This window comes from Lampetra fluviatilis, chromosome 7 (genome assembly GCF_964198595.1).
Source record: "Lampetra fluviatilis chromosome 7, kcLamFluv1.1, whole genome shotgun sequence".
Taxonomy (NCBI): Eukaryota; Metazoa; Chordata; class Hyperoartia; order Petromyzontiformes; family Petromyzontidae; genus Lampetra; species Lampetra fluviatilis.
The window spans coordinates 14,174,539-14,195,285 of record NC_136281.1 but is presented as its reverse complement, the minus strand read 5'-3'; the positions used below and the strand labels follow the sequence as shown (position 1 = coordinate 14,195,285).

Genomic DNA, 20,747 nt, shown 5'->3' with positions numbered 1-20,747 from the left:
GAAATCATCCCACCACTCTCTACGCCCGTACAGTCGTGCCCACATCTCGGCTGTGGGTTGCCCTGCCAACAAAAACCGACATTTGCTGCAGCATTGGCAGCCAATGTAACACCTTTTAGAACAAAAAAACATATAAACTCTCCCGTTTATTCATCGTTCAATGGTACTTGCTCGCATCTAAGGCTCTCTCCTCTGTCTGTCTCCCTCTCTCTCTGTGTCTCTTTTAAAGGCAACTGCGTGCGACGAAATGGCAACCCCCCCAAAGCAAATGGAAAGCCACAAACAGTGTAGCAAAAAAAAGCCAAGACCCAAATGTTTACGAAAACGCAATATGGCCTGGCCTGACTACTACCGCATTCAATTCGCGTGTCCCATCACCGTACTAAAACTCACTCCGATAGGCAATTAATAATTAATTGAATCAGCAAGCCCATTACGTAAGAATTGGCCTGCCACTGAAAACAATTCATCAAGTGCAGGCACCCACCGGGCCAAGACCGTACACCGGCCATCTCGACACGGTTTTGCTCTGCACATCCCCTATACGAAACCCCTTCCCGTGTCGCTTACCTTTGAATCTAACAGCTGAGTTACTATTTAGTGTGCGCTGCCCGGTCGTTGTTTGCCCCGATGACATTCAGTTTGCATCTGGGTGCTTTATTGGCATCATCACGATCATGACGAGCAGCATCACGATCAAGCCCCGTCTTGTTTAATCAGCGGGCGGGTGGGTGTCAAAAAATTATATTAAAAAACCCTCACCTTGTGCGAAATAGAAATCTGCTGCATGCATGTACACCCATGAGTAGGGCTGAACGATTAATCGATATAAAATCGAAATCGTAATTTTAAACAATGCGATTAGCAAATCGCAAAAGGTTGCGAATTTTTTGCGATTTGAAAAGTCCTCTTACTTTCTTATTAGAATTGTGTTTTTATTATTATTACTTTATTTATTTAACTTAACAATTGTTCTATGTTTGATTGTTCTATTTCAATTTAAACATTTTAATAAATACATGTTGGAAAAAAAATCATATATTTTAAGTTATCATCCTTGCATTATAATCTATTGAGCAGTCCATATTTTGATGGTAGCATGTGCTAATGCTCCATCACATGTTTTAAATCTATTACACAGCGAATAATTCAACTGAAGCTTCACTTAAAAAAATCAAATCGCAAATCAAATCGCCAATATCTTGTCAGCAAAATCGCAATTAGATATTTCCCCACAAATCGTTTGGCCCTCACCCGGTGAGCCCCAGCAAAACAGGAAATATGCCTTGCACGAAAGGCACGAGCTGAATGAACTAAACCAGTCAATACTGGTCTGAGTCTAAGCGATCATAAACCAAAGGCGTCGTCGAGACCGATTGTCACGGACACCAACACCCGATGTGAACAAGGCGTCTCTCTCTCGTCAAACTTAAGGGACGACCGTGTCCAAACCAAAGTGCCCAGGGCCTCGATGCGAATACTGACCTTGCTCGAACCATGGGCGAGCAGACACACGAGGTGGGTTCGATGGACAGACGAGAGAGACGGCCCGGATAAGAACAGACGCAGGAAGATTGAGAGACACACGGATGAGACGTGAGACATATAAGACGCACACACACACACAAGATGAGACGAGAGACATATAAGACACTCAAACGAAACGCCGAGACGCTCAGCTGGTAAAACATGGGAGACAGACAGACTCAAGATGAGAGACACCCCCCCCCATGTGTTGTGTCTCCATGCGAGCCACACAACAGAAGAAGCAAAAAAGCATGAAAGCCAGCCACAGATGAGACGCACCCCACACACACACATTACACACACACACCACCCACGGAGATGACACACACACACACATGACACACACACACATGACACACACACACACCACCCACGGAGATGACACACACACACACACATGACACACACGCACACATGACCCGCGGAGATGACACACACACATGACACACACACACATGATCCACGGAGATGACACACACACACGACCCACGGAGATGACACACACACACATGACCCACGGAGATGACACACACACACATGACACACACACATGACACACACACATGAACCACGGAGATAACACACACACACACATGAACCACGGAGATGACACACACACACATGACACACACACACATGATACACGGAGATGACACACACACACATGACACACACACACATGACACACGGAGATGACACACACACATGACACACGGAGATGACACACACACACGACCCACGGAGATGACACACACACGACACACACACATGACACACACACACATGACACACGGAGATGACACACACACATGACACACGGAGATGACACACGACACACACACACGACCCATGTAGATGACACACAACCAAGACCCCTTTCCTCACCTGCACAGCTCAGCGAAGACGTGAAAGTTCAACTTTTTCCTCTTTTTGTCGCTCAGCCAGTATCCAACCACAGGCTGCTGCTGCTGTTGTTGTTGTAGCTGCTGCTGCTGTTGGTGGTGGTCAAGGGCAGTGCTCACGGCCACCCCTGAAGGTGCCAACCCCTGCATCTTCCCCATCGCAGGCAGCCTCTCTCGCCTCTGCTCTCGCCCCCTCGCCGACACACTCCGTAGCGGGCAGCACGAAGCCCTCCCTCTCACCACCCCCCTCGTCCCCTTCCTTGTGGGCGGGCGGGTGGGTGAGTGGGTTGGTGTCTGTGTCTCTCCTCCCGGTCGATTCCTCCAACGACCACCACCAACCCCGACACGACCCGGGTGTCAAACCTGGGCAGGCCGGCGGGTGGGTGGGTGGGCACAGAGGGACACGGTCGAGACGCTTTAGCACAAAGCACACGCGGCCGAGGAGCCCCGAGATCTGATGATTGTCGATGTTACAGCCACTGCGCGTGTACAGTGAGGTGGTGGTGGTGGTGATGGTGGTGGGGGTGGTGGTGGTGATGGTGGTGGCTCTGCGGACTTGCGTCGGGGTGGCGTACGGGTGATGCAGAGTCTCGCCACGGGCTACGTGTGTGTGGTGTGGTGTGTGTGGTGTGGGGTGTGTGGTGTGGGGTGTGTGTGTGTGTGGTGTGTGTGTGTGTATGTGGTGTGTGTGGTGTGTGTATGTGGTGTGTGTGATGTGTATGTGCTGTGTGTATGTGGTGTGTGTGGTGTGTGGTGTGTGTGTGTGGTGTGTGTGTGTGGTGTGTATGTGTGGTGTGTGTGTGTGGTGCGTGCGTGCGAGCAAAGGCAGAGAGAGTGCGTAAGCAGCGGGCGAAGCGCATTTTACCCTGGCGTGACAACGGCGTTGAGCTGTGGCTGCTGCTGCTGCTCGCTGCTGTCGGAGCGAGGAGTAAGTGGTTCCGTGTGGTGGTGGTGGTTGTTGTGGTGGTGGTGGTTGTTGTAGTGGTGGCGTGTGGTGGTGAGTGGCGAGTGTGCGACGCTGTGGCGACGGCGCGCGCCTTAGCGAAACGGCGGCCCCGCGGCGCTTCCGCCTACACAGGGCGGGGCCGGCAGGGGGGGGGGCGAGAAGGTTCGGGGGTGGGAGGGGCAGGGGGGGAGGTGAGGAGAGTCAAATGGGGGGTGATGGGGGGAGGTGAGGAGAGGCAAATGGGGGGGGGGGGGGGAGAGACAAATGGGGGGGGGCGAGAAGGTTCGGGGGTGGGAGGGGCAGGGGGGGAGGTGAGGAGAGTCAAATGGGGGGTGAGGGGGGGAGGTGAGGAGAGGCAAATGGGGGGGGGGGGAGAGACAAATGGGGGGGGGCGAGAAGGTTCGGGGGTGGGAGGGGCAGGGGGGGAGGTGAGGAGAGTCAAATGGGGGGTGAGGGGGGGAGGTGAGGAGAGGCAAATGGGGGGGGGGGAGAGACAAATAGGGGGGGGGGCGAGAAGGTTCGGGGGTGGGAGGGGCAGGGGGGGAGGTGAGGAGAGTCAAATGGGGGGTGAGGGGGGGAGGTGAGGAGAGGCAAATGGGGGGGGGGGGGAGAGACAAATGGGGGGGGCGAGAAGGTTCGGGGGTGGGAGGGGCAGGGGGGGAGGTGAGGAGAGTCAAATGGGGGGTGAGGGGGGGAGGTGAGGAGAGGCAAATGGGGGGGGGGGGGAGAGACAAATAGGGGGGGGGGCGAGAAGGTTCGGGGGTGGGAGGGGCAGGGGGGGAGGTGAGGAGAGTCAAATGGGGGGTGAGGGGGGGAGGTGAGGAGAGGCAAATGGGGGGGGGGGAGAGACAAATGGGGGGGGGCGAGAAGGTTCGGGGGTGGGAGGGGCAGGGGGGGAGGTGAGGAGAGTCAAATGGGGGGTGAGGGGGGGAGGTGAGGAGAGGCAAATGGGGGGGGGGGAGAGACAAATAGGGGGGGGGGCGAGAAGGTTCGGGGGTGGGAGGGGCAGGGGGGGAGGTGAGGAGAGTCAAATGGGGGGTGAGGGGGGGAGGTGAGGAGAGGCAAATGGGGGGGGGGGGAGAGACAAATGGGGGGGGGCGAGAAGGTTCGGGGGTGGGAGGGGCAGGGGGGGAGGTGAGGAGAGTCAAATGGGGGGTGAGGGGGGGAGGTGAGGAGAGGCAAATGGGGGGGGGGGGGAGAGACAAATAGGGGGGGGGGCGAGAAGGTTCGGGGGTGGGAGGGGCAGGGGGGGAGGTGAGGAGAGTCAAATGGGGGGTGAGGGGGGGAGGTGAGGAGAGGCAAATGGGGGGGGGGGGAGAGACAAATGGGGGGGGGGGGCGAGAAGGTTCGGGGGTGGGAGGGGCAGGGGGGGAGGTGAGGAGAGTCAAATGGGGGGTGATGGGGGGAGGTGAGGAGAGGCAAATGGGGGGGGGGGGAGAGACAAATGGGGGGGGGCGAGAAGGTTCGGGGGTGGGAGGGGCAGGGGGGGAGGTGAGGAGAGTCAAATGGGGGGTGAGGGGGGGAGGTGAGGAGAGGCAAATGGGGGGGGGGGGGAGAGACAAATGGGGGGGGGGGCGAGAAGGGTCGGGGCGGGAGGGGCAGGGGGGAGGTGAGAAGAGGCAAATGGGGGGGGGGGGTGAGGTTAGGGGGAGAGGAGGGGATTAAGAGGGGGGAGGGGTGTAGAAGTGGAAGGAAGGGGATGGGAGAAGGTAGGGGGAGGCAAAGTGAGGAGTGAGGTAAAAGGGGGGGGGGCAAAGAGAGGGGGGGGCAAAGAGGGGGGGCAAATGGGGGGAGAAAATTGGGGGCAAATGGGTGGGGGGGGGCAAAGGCAAAGGGCAAAGGGAGGGGGGCCGAGAAGTGTCGGGGGGTGGGAGGGGCAGGGGGAGAGGTGAGAAGAGGCAACTCGGGGGGGGGGGTGGGGGGGGGTGAGAGGTTAGGGGGGGAGGAGGGGATTAAGAGGGGGGGGGGAAGAAGTTGAATATTGGAGAAGTGTGAGTAAGGGGATGGGAGAAGGGAGGCAAGGGGCCGAGGTAAGAATAGAGGATGTGGGGAGAGATAGGTAAGAGCGGGAGAGGGAAGATGAGAAGGGGGAAAGGTGCAAAGGGAGACGGGGGAAGAGATGATCAAAGCAGGCAGGAGGAGCAGGAGGAGGAGATGATAGAACGGCGATGAGAGAAGAGGGAGGGATGTTGAATGGAGATGGGGTTCAGGGGAAAGAAGGGCCAGAGCAAGGGGGAAATGGGAGGGGAGAGAGGAACAGAGGGTGGGGGTAGGGATTGCACAGGAGGGATAGGAGAGGCAGAAATGGAGGTGAGAGAATGGAGCCGGGGTGGTGGGGGGGGGCTGGAGCTGAAGCTGAAGCTGGCGAGTGGACAATTAGGCTGGTATGGGCGCAGAGGCTGTGTTGGGCTGGGATAAGGAGGGAAATCCTAGTGAGTGAGAATGTGCCAGGAGGGACAAGGGGTCACGGGGTGAACAGCGCTCTGAGATTTGGGTTGGGGATACACGGGGAAGAGAGGAGGGAGAGAGGGTGAGGTGAATAACAAAGATGATGGCTTGGCTGGGCTGGGAAGGCGTGGGCGAGAAAGGACAAGGGGGGTTCGAAGCCTAGGAGAGTAAAATGTTGTGGGGCGGTGGGGGGTGGGGGATATGGGAAATTGGGTTGGGCTCGGGTCTGGGTATAAATTGGCAATAGCGAGCGGGGAATGCGAACAAAGTAGGGGGAGACACTGGACGAATGAGATGAAGCAACCGGATGGATCAGTGAGTAGTGGTAGTAGTAGTTCGGCTGTGTTGGGAAGACACGGCGAGAGGAGGAGGTGCTTGCTAATGAATGGGAAATTAGATGGGCAAAGTCAGAGAGTGGGTTGACCAATGTAATTCTGTTTGCTCGAGCAACTGCTGTTCATTCGTACAAAAACGCGGTTGGAAATTTGAAATCGTGGATCGAAAATATTACACATTTGATGGCATTTTTCCTGCTCAAGGCCACATTTTTTCGCATGTTTTATTTTGCAATACATGTATTTATGTTGCAATAAACAAGAAGGGGAACATTCCATGTTTCTGAAGGTAGTCGTTTCTCCTCTTTATAATTAGAAACGCATTTGAAAGCATTTTAAAAAACTCGGCATTCTATTTTACAAGCAGAATCACCCACCCTAGGGGTAGAATGTGGAACTGGTGTTGTGGGTCACGTGATGTGACAGCCCAGATCTCATTGAGGCAACATAAGGTGGCAGCAATAATACTCTAGGTTTTTTCGGTAAAGTCACGTAGGTAAAAATAAAAATGTATAATAAAAATAATAGAAATAATAATAGTAGAAATAAAATAATAAATCACGACGTTTCGGAGGAAACACAAGCGTCCTTCATCAGGTGTAAAATGGTACAGCAAAGTAACTGTAGTGGGAGTTATTTATGATGGGGCATTAATATACAGTATAGGGTAAGAGGAGGGAAGCTTGTGTTGCCTCCCAAACGTCGTGATTTACTATTTTATTTCTACTATTATTATTTCTATTATTTTATTATTTATTTTTCTTTTTAACTACGTGATTTTACCGAAAAAACCTAAGAGTATGAATCCTTGCAGTCACGAAAGCTTCAAATCTAGAATAAATGGTAGCAATAACTTTCATAAAGGAAAGACCATGGGAAATGTGCACATGTTCAAGGAAGTAAAACAATCAACTTGTAAGGATTGAAAGCAGAACATGAAAACGATATGCTGCACATTGGCATGTGAACATGTACTGCCCTTTTCTTGGTTCTTTCGGTAAAGTCACGTAGAAGGGAAGTAATAAAATAATAAAACATAATAAAATAATTCTCACGACGTTTCGGCCACAACGCAAGCAGCCGTCCTCAGGTGAAGACCAGGTCTGTCGGGGAGACAGCGTCTGAATTCAAACGCTGTCTCCCCGACAGACCTGAATTCAGACGCTGTCTCCCCGACAGACCTGGTCTTCACCTGAGGACGGCTGCTTGCGTTGAATTCAGACGCTGTCTCCCCGACAGACCTGAATTCAGACGCTGTCTCCCCGACAGACCTGGTCTTCACCTGAGGACGGCTGCTTGCGTTGTGGCCGAAACGTCGTGAGAATTATTTTATTATGTTTTATTTTTATGATTTTATTACTTCCCTTCTACGTGACTTTACCGAAAGAACCAAGAAGATGAATCCCTGCAGTCACGAAAGCTTTAAATCGAAATGTACTGCCCTCTTTGCAAATCCACTGCTGGATGAGAGGCTCTCATGCTTCTAACACACTTGTTCAGTGGGGGTTGGTGAAGGCGGGGAGCATAGATGTAGATGCATAGAAGTACAGTACCACAATGGATTTGGCTGAACTGCCCTCTGCTGTTCACCACTTTGAGCACGGTGCACATGAGTGCATAACACATCAATGTTAATTATTGATAAGACATTAAATTAATGAAAGCCATCTATTTTATGACCGTGCATTTTAAATTAGTAGTAAAATTTACGACGTACTGAAAATTGTTTGGATTAGGATGTTTGATCCACGGTAACTGCTTTCTTTATTGCGGTGACTACAGCCGAAGCTGTAACGCATGTGCCGTTTGTTGCAGAGGTTTTTGGTTCAGTTGCAGAGGTTGTTGGTTAGATTCCAGTGGCTGCCCTGGTTAATACTGCATGTGCATTACGCGTGGACACGTGCCGTCTGCCTCGCAGTGTATTCAAAAAAGGGAGTTGTATTTAAAAAATGGAGTTGGCCACGTGTGGTGGCGGCGTTGTCACTGTGCAAATTTACCAAATAAATTATTTAAGTACGTAAAACCACGAATCAACATCGCCCTCTACTGCCATACCATACTCGTCTGTGATACAGAGCGTATCTGATGCCCTTGTGCTATAGGAACGGCGTGCATGCCAAATGTACGAACAATTTGCTTTATAAGCGGGACACGATTGGCAACGTATGAATTATCCCATTGTGATCATATTCATCAGAGCAGCAGCAGCAGCAGCGTCAGCAGCACTGATGCAATGCTCGCTAAAAAAAGCCATCCCCTGCTGCTGCGGTGTCGTGTGCAATCCAAAGCAAATAGAATTCGGACGCGCAACAACCATACATGTCGTATAAACAAAATATACACCGAATAGAAAAAATAGAAAATAAATCATAATAACAAATTATAATAATTCACAGCCCTTCATCAATCCACTGCTGAAGTCCCTTTACACACCGTGTTGATCATGAAGGTTGTTTGGCCCTACTTCGCCACTCTGGTGAGTGCAGATTTGTGAAGATGGTGGGGGGCAGGGAGAGAGATCCCAGGGCTGATTAAGATATCATTCACCACATGACCAGGCCAGGGAGTCAAACTCAGGTGACCAGGTTCAGGAGGTTCGTGGTGCGCGACAAAAACCACTGCACCACTATTCCACCCAATTATACAGTGATTACGTACATCAATACGCGAATAACATACATTATAATATACATTATTAACGTATTACAATTTAAGTGTGCTATATTGCATTACTATATGTGGCATATAACAGACACCCAACCTCAAGGCAAAGCTCCCATGTCATTTAAGACAGTTAAAATGCTCGCATGTCATAACAGGACAACCCTTGGCGTATCTTTGAAAAGATATTCAATGCTTTACAGAGTATAGCTTTTATTCCACTGTAGTGTATTACCATATGTGGATGTTGGAGGTAGGTTATGAATACAAATATTAACCACACAGTAATGCTCACACATTATGTTATACATTCACAAGTATTTGATTTATAGCAAGTTTGAAGACATCAAAAGGATTTATTTTATATCGTCATAACACACAGCACTGCATATGTATGTAGAGCCCTTTGTCAATCCGCTGCTGGAAGAGGGCCTCCCCACAATGCGGATCGTAGGTGTTATTTCTCCACACTTCACCACGCTAGCCAGGACAGGTTGGTGCAGGTGGAGGGCATAGAAGCCTACGTGTTAAACTGGCATAGACGCGTTACATCATCCAATTTTGGGGCATGGACATACAGAACAATGAATTTTCTACACTGCCTTCTGATGCACACCATAAGGCCTCGCTCGCAGCAGCCTATAACAACCTGTTCGTGTTGGGTCAGGGGTCAGCAACCTTCGGCTTTTTAAGGACTGCTTCGTGACCGTTATTTATCGAGGACCACCGTCTCGAATTCGACATGCGTTGTGGCTCTTGAAGAATCGAGTGTTCTTTTTCACCGCATTCGAAAAAAATACCTCTTCGTGTTATTTCGGTAGCTGACCCCTGAGTTAGGTGATCACCCTCCAAGCACTATCCAGGCCCAAGCTTCTAGATTCGGCAAAATTGGATGCATGCATTCAGGGTGATTTGATATTGGTCTACTGCATGTCTTAAAAGGGGAAAGTGTACGGTATACGAATTGACATATAGGGGCAGGAGGGCGCAAGTGTATGTTTATTCTAAGTACATGCATCCGCAGGCATAGCCCAGCCCATGGGACCTTTAGGGTTCCAAGTGACGAATATAGACGAGGGCTTCTCAGCACAGCTGGTAACAACGCGCTTGGCACCACCCCTCAACTCCTACCAATACCACCCACTACACCACCCTGAACCCAACCTCCCAAATTCCTCATCTCAAGACAACAACCCATGTGGGGGATACCCCAATGACTCATTCAATGTCGACCAGTGTTTCTCAACTCTCGTCCGTGTGACCCAACCCCTCCAAGGTCCGTCTTTTCATGACGACCATTCTTTATAATCTTGGTTCTTTCGGTAAAGTCACGTAGAAGGGAAACAATAAAATAATAAAAATATAAAACAATACAATTCTCACGACGTTTCGACTGCAACACAAGCAATCGTCATCAGATGTGAAATCCACAGCAAGAAAAAAGATGATTGCTTGTGTTGCAGTCGAAACGTCGTGAGAATTGTATTGTTTTATATTTTTATTATTTTATTGTTTCCCTTCTACGTGCCTTTACCGAAAGAACCAAGAATATGAATCCCTGCAGTCACGAAATCTTTAAATCAAGACCATTCCTTACTTTGCATGTGCCTGATGGTTGGTCATCACGGAAAGCCGTACCGTGGGGGGGTCATGCAACTCGAGTTGAGAAACACCCGTGTACTAACACATTTTTTTTGTTCTACCAGGTAAGGCCCACTGAGCTATTATAGTTCTTTTTCAAAAGCCACAACAAAGTGGCTTATCACGTGGAAATTTATAGCAGCCAAATACTCTGAAGGCATGTTTCTATATGTGGAGGGAAAACCCAGAGGACCTGGAGAAAAATCCATATAACCATGAGAAGAACATACAAACTCCAAATATACATGCATCAGGGTCGGTATCGAACCCACGATCTCATGTATACCAGGCGAGGTAGTTAACATCCCGCCACCGTGACACCACGATGAGATGTGTTCTCCAGCATTTCTTAAAATGTTTTAGCCTCTTTAACGGAAATCTTCCAATTGTCCCATCGGCGTCACGTCATGAGATAACATTTTCTGTTGTCATTCTTGTGGGAAGCAAGCACATCCCTCCAATGTGTTTGCTGGCTGTTCCGTGCATTTTTATCTGGCATGATGTCCAATGTTTCTATCCATGTGTTGTGAGCTCCCAGCGCTTGAGAGAAACACATTCCTGCGGAGGGAGCTGGTAGGAACGTTGGGTTGCTCGGTCAATGGCCAGGGTCAACGGCGGCATGGTGTATTCCGCAAATATGGCCGACTGTGAGGGCGGGCACAAGCCGGCGTGAGTAGGTTAAACGTTGAGTTTTATAAGGGCACCACGGGGTGACCAGCCCCTCCCCACCCAGCCCCACCCAGCCCCTCCCCACCCTCCCCTCTCCACTCAGCCCCACCCCTCCCATTTTTGGATGCACGACGGACGGACCCAATAATCCCCTGTGGGCTGGTGGAACCAGGTGGTTCCTACCAGTAAAATATCAGACATCGTGCCAGACAACACGCAGTACAACCCAGAAACACGTCGGAAGGCCCCACAGCAGCACGACTATGGAACTCTACGCAAGTCATTCCTTCAAAGCGCGATCGTAATATTTCAAGTACAGAAAGTCAAGGTAGTGCGATGGGTATTTTGTACGATCACTGATCACACAGATTAAGACCATCAACTGGCCGCACTTGAGAACCCAGATTAATCACACGTGGCTCAAACCCAGGAACTGGGTTCCAATTCAGGTGTAATACACAAATAGGTCATTCTTATCCCTCTTAGCTTTCCAGCCACCTTCTAGAGACCTCTGGCTCAATGTCTCCGACAACGTATTAGCACCCCCCCCGATCTACTTCGTCACATTTGCATGGTTTATTTTAGAGAGCTGGTCGTGATCGTTGCCGGTACCTTGCACAGAATGTAACCCCCCTCGCTCCCCCACGCCCCTCCCCCATCCCCTTTAGCCATGGCGCCGCATGACATTACTAAGAGAACTAGAATTGACACACTGGCCAAATATTTGCTCAGCCTCCAGCTAGAGTAAAGCCCATTCATTGCCCAATGTTATTTCGTTGGGAATGACTCTCAAGGGTAGGTGACTAACATGAGCAGACAATGTCCATGTAGCTCCAGAGAGGCCGCGACAGCTTATCGAGAGTATGCGCATCGTAACCCACAGATTCATACAAAATAACATCAGAAATTGGTAACACCAATTGGTATCCATTTATTTATATGGCCAAAAATAGTGGATTGTTTGAAAACCCACTCATATCAAGCGAGTATCACGTAATGCACTGTTATTGGCCACATACAGAAGTTGCAACCGCTAAAGTTATGCCACCTCCAATGGTACCAACAAGTGAAATATTTGGTGTGGGCTCACGAAATGTTCACCCACCACTGTATCCATATCAGCCCTATACATGCGTTCTTTATAATATACGACTTGCATATGTTTTAAGTGTCTACACATTATACGTTCAAGTAAAAAAATTAGTTGCGGTATGGAACATGTAAACGTTCGGTAAAAATGTTGATCAAGCAAATAATTAAACGATACCCTTGTCAATCGACTGGTGGATAAATGACCCCCCCCCCTCCCCCATGGCCTGCTTGCCCATACTTCGCCATGCTGGTCAGTGCGGGTTGGTGAAGGAAGGAAGGGGGGGGGGTGTTTGTCTCTCTCTCCGTGGTCGCGTAGATTTTTCTCGGGGTCCTCCGGTTTTTCCTCCACATTGAAAATCAACATGCGTTTGGAGTATTTGGCTGCGATACATTTCCGCGTAAGCCACTTCGTTCAGCTATTATTTGTGGCCAGGTTGCCTCTGAAAGAGATCTATATAGCTCTGTAAAATTAAAAGTTCGTTAATAGTCATTTTATGACGAAAGATCGTCAGGTAACCCCCGTGACTGTCAAACAGTGGATTGACCAAGGGCGTTAAGTTAAATATTAACCTAAGATCGACATTTTATAATTTATTTATTGTTGAAGACAACAACCGCAAAAAACTCGCTCTTGGCGCCCTGTAATGCGCTTTTGTGCTTTTACTTTCAAGTGTTAACATGCCGTTCCTAAAACACATTGACCGCCCAAATAAATTAGTGTGTGTATGTATAACTGGGGGTTGCTTATGAGCCTTTTGGCACAATAGTGCACTTTTAGTATAATAATGTTATCAGCAGACCCCTTATCTCCCAACAGCCACCAGTGAGAGCTGGTACTGGCCAGGGTGGGGTGGAGTTGGCTTAAACAAGAAGCTACCTTTGGTCCCTTGCGTGTGGTTTCTATGGAATTCTCTCAACGCCCCACTTAGCCATGTATGCACAAGGGGCAAGTGCTTCTTACACCACGCGCGCAAGTAAAACTGTAACCACGACGTGTACGTATGCTCTGGAAGACGCTCACTGGCCGAAAAAGCAGCCTTCTGCTGTACATGTTTTCTGCGAAAGATGAATGTGCCGAGATGTTTTTAAAGTCTTTTTTTTTCTTCCAAAAATTTTAATCCAATTGTGCCATTGCAGTCATGCAACGAGATGGAGACTATTTCCGTTCGGAACTCTGGCATAATTTTGTGTCACTGAACGTCCGCGGAAAATGACATCAAGGAACTACTTCTGAAAGTCACCTCAGTAGACATCCTCATCCACACGTGAGACACGTATCCTCTCCATGTCAATCAAACCATACATTTTAAGTCTCGGACCTGGATTGAGCCAAATTTGGTGAAAACTCAACTTATTCTTGGGTTTTTTCGGTAAAGTCACGTAGGTAAAATGTGTTTTTTTGTAAAACATATTTAATTATTTATTTGCCTACGTGACTTTACCGAAAAAACCCAAGAATATGAATCCTTGCACTCACGAAAGCTTCAAATCTAGAAAACTCAAATGTCGTGGGGGTTTCTTTGTGCCGTGGTGGGTGACCCAACTAAGACTAACGTACTCTTTGGTTATTTCGGTAAAGTCACGTAGGTATAAAATACTTTACCGAAATAGCCAAAGAGTATGTATCCCTGCAGTCACGAAAACTTCAAATCTAGATTAAGACTAATGTGTTCTCCAAAATCACAGCGTAGTGCGCTCGTCACTGCACCACCGCTGCAGGTACTACTGTCCCGCTCTCAAAGCCAAAGTACCTACAGAAAAATGTTCGAAGATCGGACATGTCAAGTTATCATTTTCTACTACCCCTGCGGCAAAAAAAAAATGTGACTTCATGACCCCAGTGTTGAAAACTGCTTAAAAAAAAAACAAACGGTGCAAAAATGAAACGCGGTCAAAACGATGCACACTGAAGGTCTGATGTTTATCGGATCGTGATGTGCCGGGTGACACGAAGATGCCACTTCGTGCGGGACCGTGCAACGCGTACGATTGCTCAGTGCCAGCGAGGGTGCAGCTAAACCAGGCAAGCGGCACTCTTGCGTTGTGTAATGTTAGCATTCCAGCAGCTTCAGGGAGGGACAGGAGCGAGAGAGGATTTGCTCCCCGGGTGACCTTGCTGGATGCAGAGCCGGCCCTAGACCTTTGGGGGCCCTAAGCAAAATTTGGTTGGAGGCCCCTTTGATGTATGATTTTTTTTCACCCACTAGCTAGCAGTGACTCTAGGGGGCCCTCTGCTGGCCACGGGGCCCTTTGCAATTGCAAGGGTCGCTTAGTGGCTGGACCGGCTCTGGCTGGATGTCTTGATGCTACCCTGGGGCGACTAAGACGCAGCCCTTCGTATAACTTACGAGCGTACGAAATAACACGATCCGTAAACAGAGACCTCCATCCGTCTCTCCACACAACAATGACAAACATTTCTTTCGTCCACCAGCCGATATCGTAGCTTTGCGGACCGACACTATGCAGCATAATTCTAGATTTGAAGCTTTCGTGACTGCAATGATTCATATTCTTAGGTTTTTTTCGGTAAAGTCACGTAGGTAAAACATTAAAATTAATGAAAGTAAAATAAAATAAAAATCACGACGTTTCGGAGGCAACACAAGTCTCCGTCATCAGGTGGGACCGTCACAGCAAATCTGGCTGTGACGGTCCCACCTGATGACGGAGACTTGTGTTGCCTCCGAAACGTCGTGATTTTTATTTTATTTTACTTTCATTAATTTTAATGTTTTACCTACGTGACTTTACCGAAAAAACCTAAGAATAACTATGCAGCATAATTTTTCTCAAGCATACGCCACACCAGTTTCGACCTCTCGAAGTCGGCGCTCAGCAGTTCCTTTCCCGAGTAAAGCCCCCCACTGGAGCTCCACGGCTCTTTTTCCCAAGAGCGACTGAGTCTCATCAGCAGTCAGGCCTTGTGAACGACTGTAAGGCTGCTTGCTTGCTGGGGTTGCCAGATGTTATTGTTGTGGACACCCCATCTTCAAAGCGAGGCCGTTATTCAATCACAAAAAGCCACAATGGACAACAACTCTGGCGTTGTTGTCGAGCTCCGTAATGATTACAGTATTTGATTACCGGCCACGATTCTGCCAATGACACCCAGATGGTGGAAACTAATCTAGAGTGTGCTTGTTTAGATAAATGATATCAAATGTTGGTCTGTAGAGCCTATGGGCCGATGAACAAAATGTCTGATTATTCATTGCAATCCTTGCAATAATACAGTACTATAGCTTTGTTTACCCAATTAAAGCTCGCCGAGTATCAAGACTATTCATCGGGGTTTGTTTGGATTGCAGAAAAGGAATCGTAGTAAATATGGGTGCATCAATGCCTTGCTTCATCGATGAATATCGATGCTGAAACTCGCGATGCAGATATAGAAAAATGCGCCCGTAAACATGTACAGTGCTTTGATTCGTATACATTGTATTCATCTTCTTGGTTCTTTCGGCAAAGTCACGTAGAAGGGAAGTAATAAAATAAAAAATAAAACATAATAAAATAATTCTCACGACGTCACGACGTTTCGGCGTGAGAATTATTTTATTATGTTTTATTTTTATTATTTTACTACTTCCCTTCTACGTGACTTTACCGAAAGAACCAAGAAGATGAATCCCTGCAGTCACGAAAGCTTTAAATCGATACATTGTATTGTATGCAATGGGTTCGTTCAACTCTTTTAGCCACATTCCCTTAAATAGACCCATACTCCATTGAGGATTGTAACATGTGAAAGGGTAAACAGGGCGGACAGCTGTGTATATGGCAGAGTTAATTTAGTCGGCTTTTATTTTATTCGAGTCGAAGTGTTAGTCTGGTCGACCACATACTTTGGAATAATAGCCAAGCCTCAGTGTGTGTTTTATTCCATAATCTTCTTAGTTTAGTCGACTAAAATGCACTTCCTTTAGGTTCAGGTATGCAATTCCTGCCCTCTACCCTGCCCCCAGATATTATCGTATCAGCCAATCCAGTCAGTAATTTGTATGTTATACATACTGCATATGTATAGCCAATTACCATTTTTGGTTTTCCACTGTGCACCGCATTTTCCACTAATGCTCCTATGTTATCTTAGTCTGGCGTCTTCATTTGGACTCGTTAGTTTCGTCTCATCATAATCAGTCGTGCATTGGTATTTGGTGAGCAGCAGTCGTATTCATCCAACCATGGTCATAGTTAACTAAAATTCTGAAAACATGAAATTCACAGCTCCTTTTGTCACTAATTTCATGAATGGGGTTAACCTTGGTATTGAGCTCAATTTAAAATCTTACTCAAGGACCAGGATATTTTAGGTACTGGTGTGTAAGGACAACACAGCAGTGCAGACTTAGAAGAGTTAGAGTTGTATTTGCAAGCCCATGTAGGTTTGTATCTACGAGTATACACTCAAAAATCTGGACAAGAAAAAAAAGAGTTGGTCACGCTACTTGCCTCGAATTCATTTACTGAGCAACTCTTAGCCCTACAGGTTTTAGTGTTTCCAACATTGGACGATGTCTGAATATTCCACCAACCCATGGATGTGAAAGAAAAGTAATACTTTGGGAGGGTAAGTAGCTATGGGGCCCTATGCCAAGTAACCAAAGGGACCGATTAGGTTTATCAACATATTAATGTATTACAGCATATGGCTTCTCCCTGTCCAAAAATTCCCAACCTTGTCCGCTACGTTCCCACGGGTTTCTACCGTGCATTGTTCGGCATGAGGTCAGACATTTTTCTGCATTTGCCGGGAACTTCTTTAGGAACTGAAGCTGCCAGTACATGGAGCGAGGCATTGGCCATCGCATTGAAAACACAGAAATCACATCGGAGAGCCGTAACAGTGCAACCGCAAAAAAAAAACCTACGCCGCAGTATTACGCGCACATACACAAACGCCATCTCCTTAGCTTGGAATTATGGCAGGGGTGTGGAACTTACGGCCCGCGAGCCCTGGTGCCTACACGAATGCCTGCCGAACACCTTGGCGGGCTGCTCGCCGCGAACAGGCCCCCCACCAACCCCCCGCTAGGTAAAGTTCATTAACGTGACGAACGTGGCGGGCTGCGGAGAGTGAAGAGATTAGCCGATGTGTGGTCCCGTGGGCCACAAAGCCCAAGATTCGAGCCATGCATGGAGCACGGGACGTAATCGCAGAACAGAGGCCACTGAATAAAATTGGACGAAAGTTCAATCATAATCCAAAGGCGCTTTTGCGTTTTCGTGATATGCCTTGCGTTATCAGCTGTCGTGTATGACGGCAAGTTTACACGCAACACACGGTTACACCCACCACCTCCCATGCCAAGTATTACATACATTGGCGGTATGAAGTCCATCATGAACGAACATTACGACTTTTCCGAAACGCAGGTGTGTCACTAACGCAATGACCTGGCACGCAAATTCTGTGTATACGCTGCAACTGACGCCCTCTGTTTTGTTCTGCTTGGTGTTCACGGTAACTGACGAAACACACACACACGGCAGACTGGACAGATTCTAACCGACCTGGGCTTGTCAGTTTCCAAAACTACAAAATGAGCTGGCAAAAGGCGGGTCACACTTGGGTTAATTGTTACTGCGACAATAATTGTAGCATATTACACTCGTCTCATTAACTTAAGATGGTAAAAGTGACCCCATTTTCTTTGTAATGTATCTGTAAATTGAAATTGGAATTTTGCAGCTACTAATGTCATTATTTTCCAAGGTGAATTCCACTTTGAAAATGTATGTTACAGATGGTGAAAATATCGTCATTGGTGCATAGGCTTTACAATTTGTTCTACATATTATTCCATAAGGAGACTCTGGGATGTCGCTGTGGTGTAATGGTTAGGACACCGGATTTGCAATGCAGAAGTCACCGGTTCGATTCGATCTCCCGGCGTGGCAGTTGAACCAATGGACGAGTTTCCTGAATCCACCCTCACCCTGCCTGACCCCCTTTGTTCATCCAGTAGTGGTGGCCCTTCTAGGAGATGTTAACTACCTCGCCTGCTTTACGGGAGGTTCGTGGGTTCAATCCCGACCCTGACGCCTGTATTATTCGGAGTTTGCGTGTTCTCCCCGTGGTCACGTGGATTTTTTTCCGGGTCCTCCGTTTTTTTTTCTCTCCACATTTAGCAACACGCGTTTAGAGTATTTGGCTGCTATACATTTCCACACGATACGCCACTTCATTAAGCTATCATCTGCGGCCAGGTCACTTCTGAAAAAGAACTATATTTCTTATTGGGCCTTACCTAGTAAAATAAAAAAAATGTTAAGTTAGTTAATAGATATTTAAATGCAGGGCTGCACCTTTACCAATGTGTTAATGTGCCGCACAACAAACGCATTTGAGAGTCCTGGTTTTTTACCCCTCCGGTAAGGAAACAGCCCCCCCACCACCCCTGGTTGGGGTACCCCAAAGGTGACCCAGCAGACGAGCGTCTTCAGGTTTGCCCCCCGCCCGGGTCAGGCACCACCGCACACATTTCACAACCGAGACAGCAATTGCCCACACACGATAGCAACCATCTGTGTGTGTGTGTGCATTACAACACAACCAGAGGGAAATACGCCGACGCAAGCACGCGCATGCGTACGTTTTGAAACGCACCGTTCCGAACCGCACCGTTCCATGACGCATCTTTTTTTTCTTATCACTGGAGTGTTCTTGTTTATAACAATTTAGTACATGTGGAATTCGCGCTATCACTCTTGTAGTGCAAAGCTATCACGAAGGGAGGCGCTGTGTTTCACGTGAGTCTGCAATCGTTTCACCCAGGGGGTGATAATTGCGATCATGCCTCGTGGCACGTTTGGACTGTCATGCCAAGCGCACAACTCGCAATCTCGTTCCGAATTGTACGTTACGAGATCTTTAAATGTCCACTGTGAAGCAGACGACGCGTATTCCACGATGAAGACACCCACAGTTAAACCACCACCATTTACATATTTGCAGGTCGCGATATTTAACGCATTGTACAATTAATCCCAAACCAGTGGGAACATTTTCATTGTCGCTTTCAATAAAGCAGCTGTAAATAATTTTCCCTCGTCCGAATCATGAGTTAAGTCATGACTCAAGTCCTCCCTTCCTTCCTCTGCCAGTGACTGGTCATTCCTACAAAAGACTCCCCAGTTTCCCCCACCTCTCCGCTCTTCCATATCCATTCTAATATAATCGTCAACCCTTCCCCCCCCCCCCGATTTGTGTTGACCCCCCCCCCCACTTCGCACAACAACAAGAAACACATTGCATTAATATATCATTATATTATTACTCAATTACTCAATCGGGATTGAAAATAGCAATCATTTCCCCCCCCACTGTGCAGGCTATGTCTGTGCAACATAGCGCCTCCGTCCGATCCTCATGCTGTTGGGAAGGCGTGAACACCCCACGTGGACTAAACTTATCATGATGACACGGCCAAGGACCGAACCCTACCTAAAATGCAGCCGATCTCATCAGCTGTCAGAAGCAAAGGAGACTTGAGCTTGCATAGTGTGATGATAGTTTAGTTATAAAGCAGGTGCTGTGGTCTGTCACAGGACTATGTACGTTGAACTTCTTTCGCACCGTGCGTAGCCAGCCGTGCTAATTGAACAGAAAAGCAAAATCCATTGTTGTACTGTACTATCGCCGAATCTCTATGCTCAACGGCTTCATCGCTCTAATTTCTATTTATTTTGTTGTTGTTGTTGTTGCTCTAATTTCTATTTTCTGCATCGTTGTACTTTGGTTTTCATGTCGTTGAGTGACCCAGAGCCATTCTTGTGAAAATTGCCTTTTGCACGTCCAAGGACGGGTGTATTGCAGTACATCTGAAACTTGCAATCGAAAAGCAGACCACGACGTGATATATTCATTACATTAATTCGTGTGCAATTTGTAAGGGCGCGGTGACACAGACTTATATCATTTAAAGGTTATAATCCCTTGTTCATCATGACGTCCTTTTTACTTTGATGTCTCAACAGCGTTACGGAGATCGCGTGACGTGAGGGTTCTGCCTTTGTAGTGAGGGTTGTGAGTTGACGCCGAGGAGGGGGGAGGAGGCGCCTCGCCCCCCCATGTGGAGTGACGTCACCTGCTAATTAATATTAATGTCGGGGGGGTCCATTTGGAAGACGTCACCTGCTCATGATTATTAATGAGGGGGGCTGGCCGGCGTGGAGTGACGTCACGCGCGGGACACACAGACATTCTTGGCTCATTATCGTAGTAAATGAGCCTCATCCAGGTCTCTCGAGTTCTCGCCCGGTAAAAACGAAATCGACTTGAAACTTGACCAACCCGCACGTGGACTACGGTCGAATAACCCCCAGGACCCACACGGTGTAAAGAGTCCATCATCCAGCAGCGGATTGACAAAGGGTCGGTGTGTATGCACTATTAAAGAACGGTAAAATCGCTACCAGCGTGGGGGTTGCGGTTCTAATCACGACGACTTGTGCGTGGTGCATTGGGCGATTGCCAAATCTGCCCGACTTCATAATTACAATTTTGCTTCCATCCATTAT

At 48.2% G+C, this 20,747-nt stretch overlaps 1 protein-coding gene across 3 annotated transcripts in view; it reads right to left on the bottom strand.

The window, feature by feature from the left end:
- The window catches only part of LOC144933623 (inositol-tetrakisphosphate 1-kinase-like), a 91,118-nt gene that overhangs the window by 62,635 nt on the left and 7,736 nt on the right, over window positions 1-20,747 (bottom strand). For 2 of the 3 annotated variants that reach the window (XM_078858614.1, XM_078858616.1), the window contains exons 2-3: window positions 3,295-3,499; window positions 2,413-2,792 (exon numbers count right to left, since the gene is read on the bottom strand). In XM_078858614.1, coding sequence (XP_078714740.1) covers window positions 2,413-2,588 — 176 coding nt within the window. In that variant the 5' untranslated portion in view covers window positions 2,589-2,792; window positions 3,295-3,499. The remainder of the gene's footprint in view (window positions 1-2,412; window positions 2,793-3,294; window positions 3,500-20,747) is intronic. The other variant, XM_078858615.1, reaches the window with a different exon arrangement.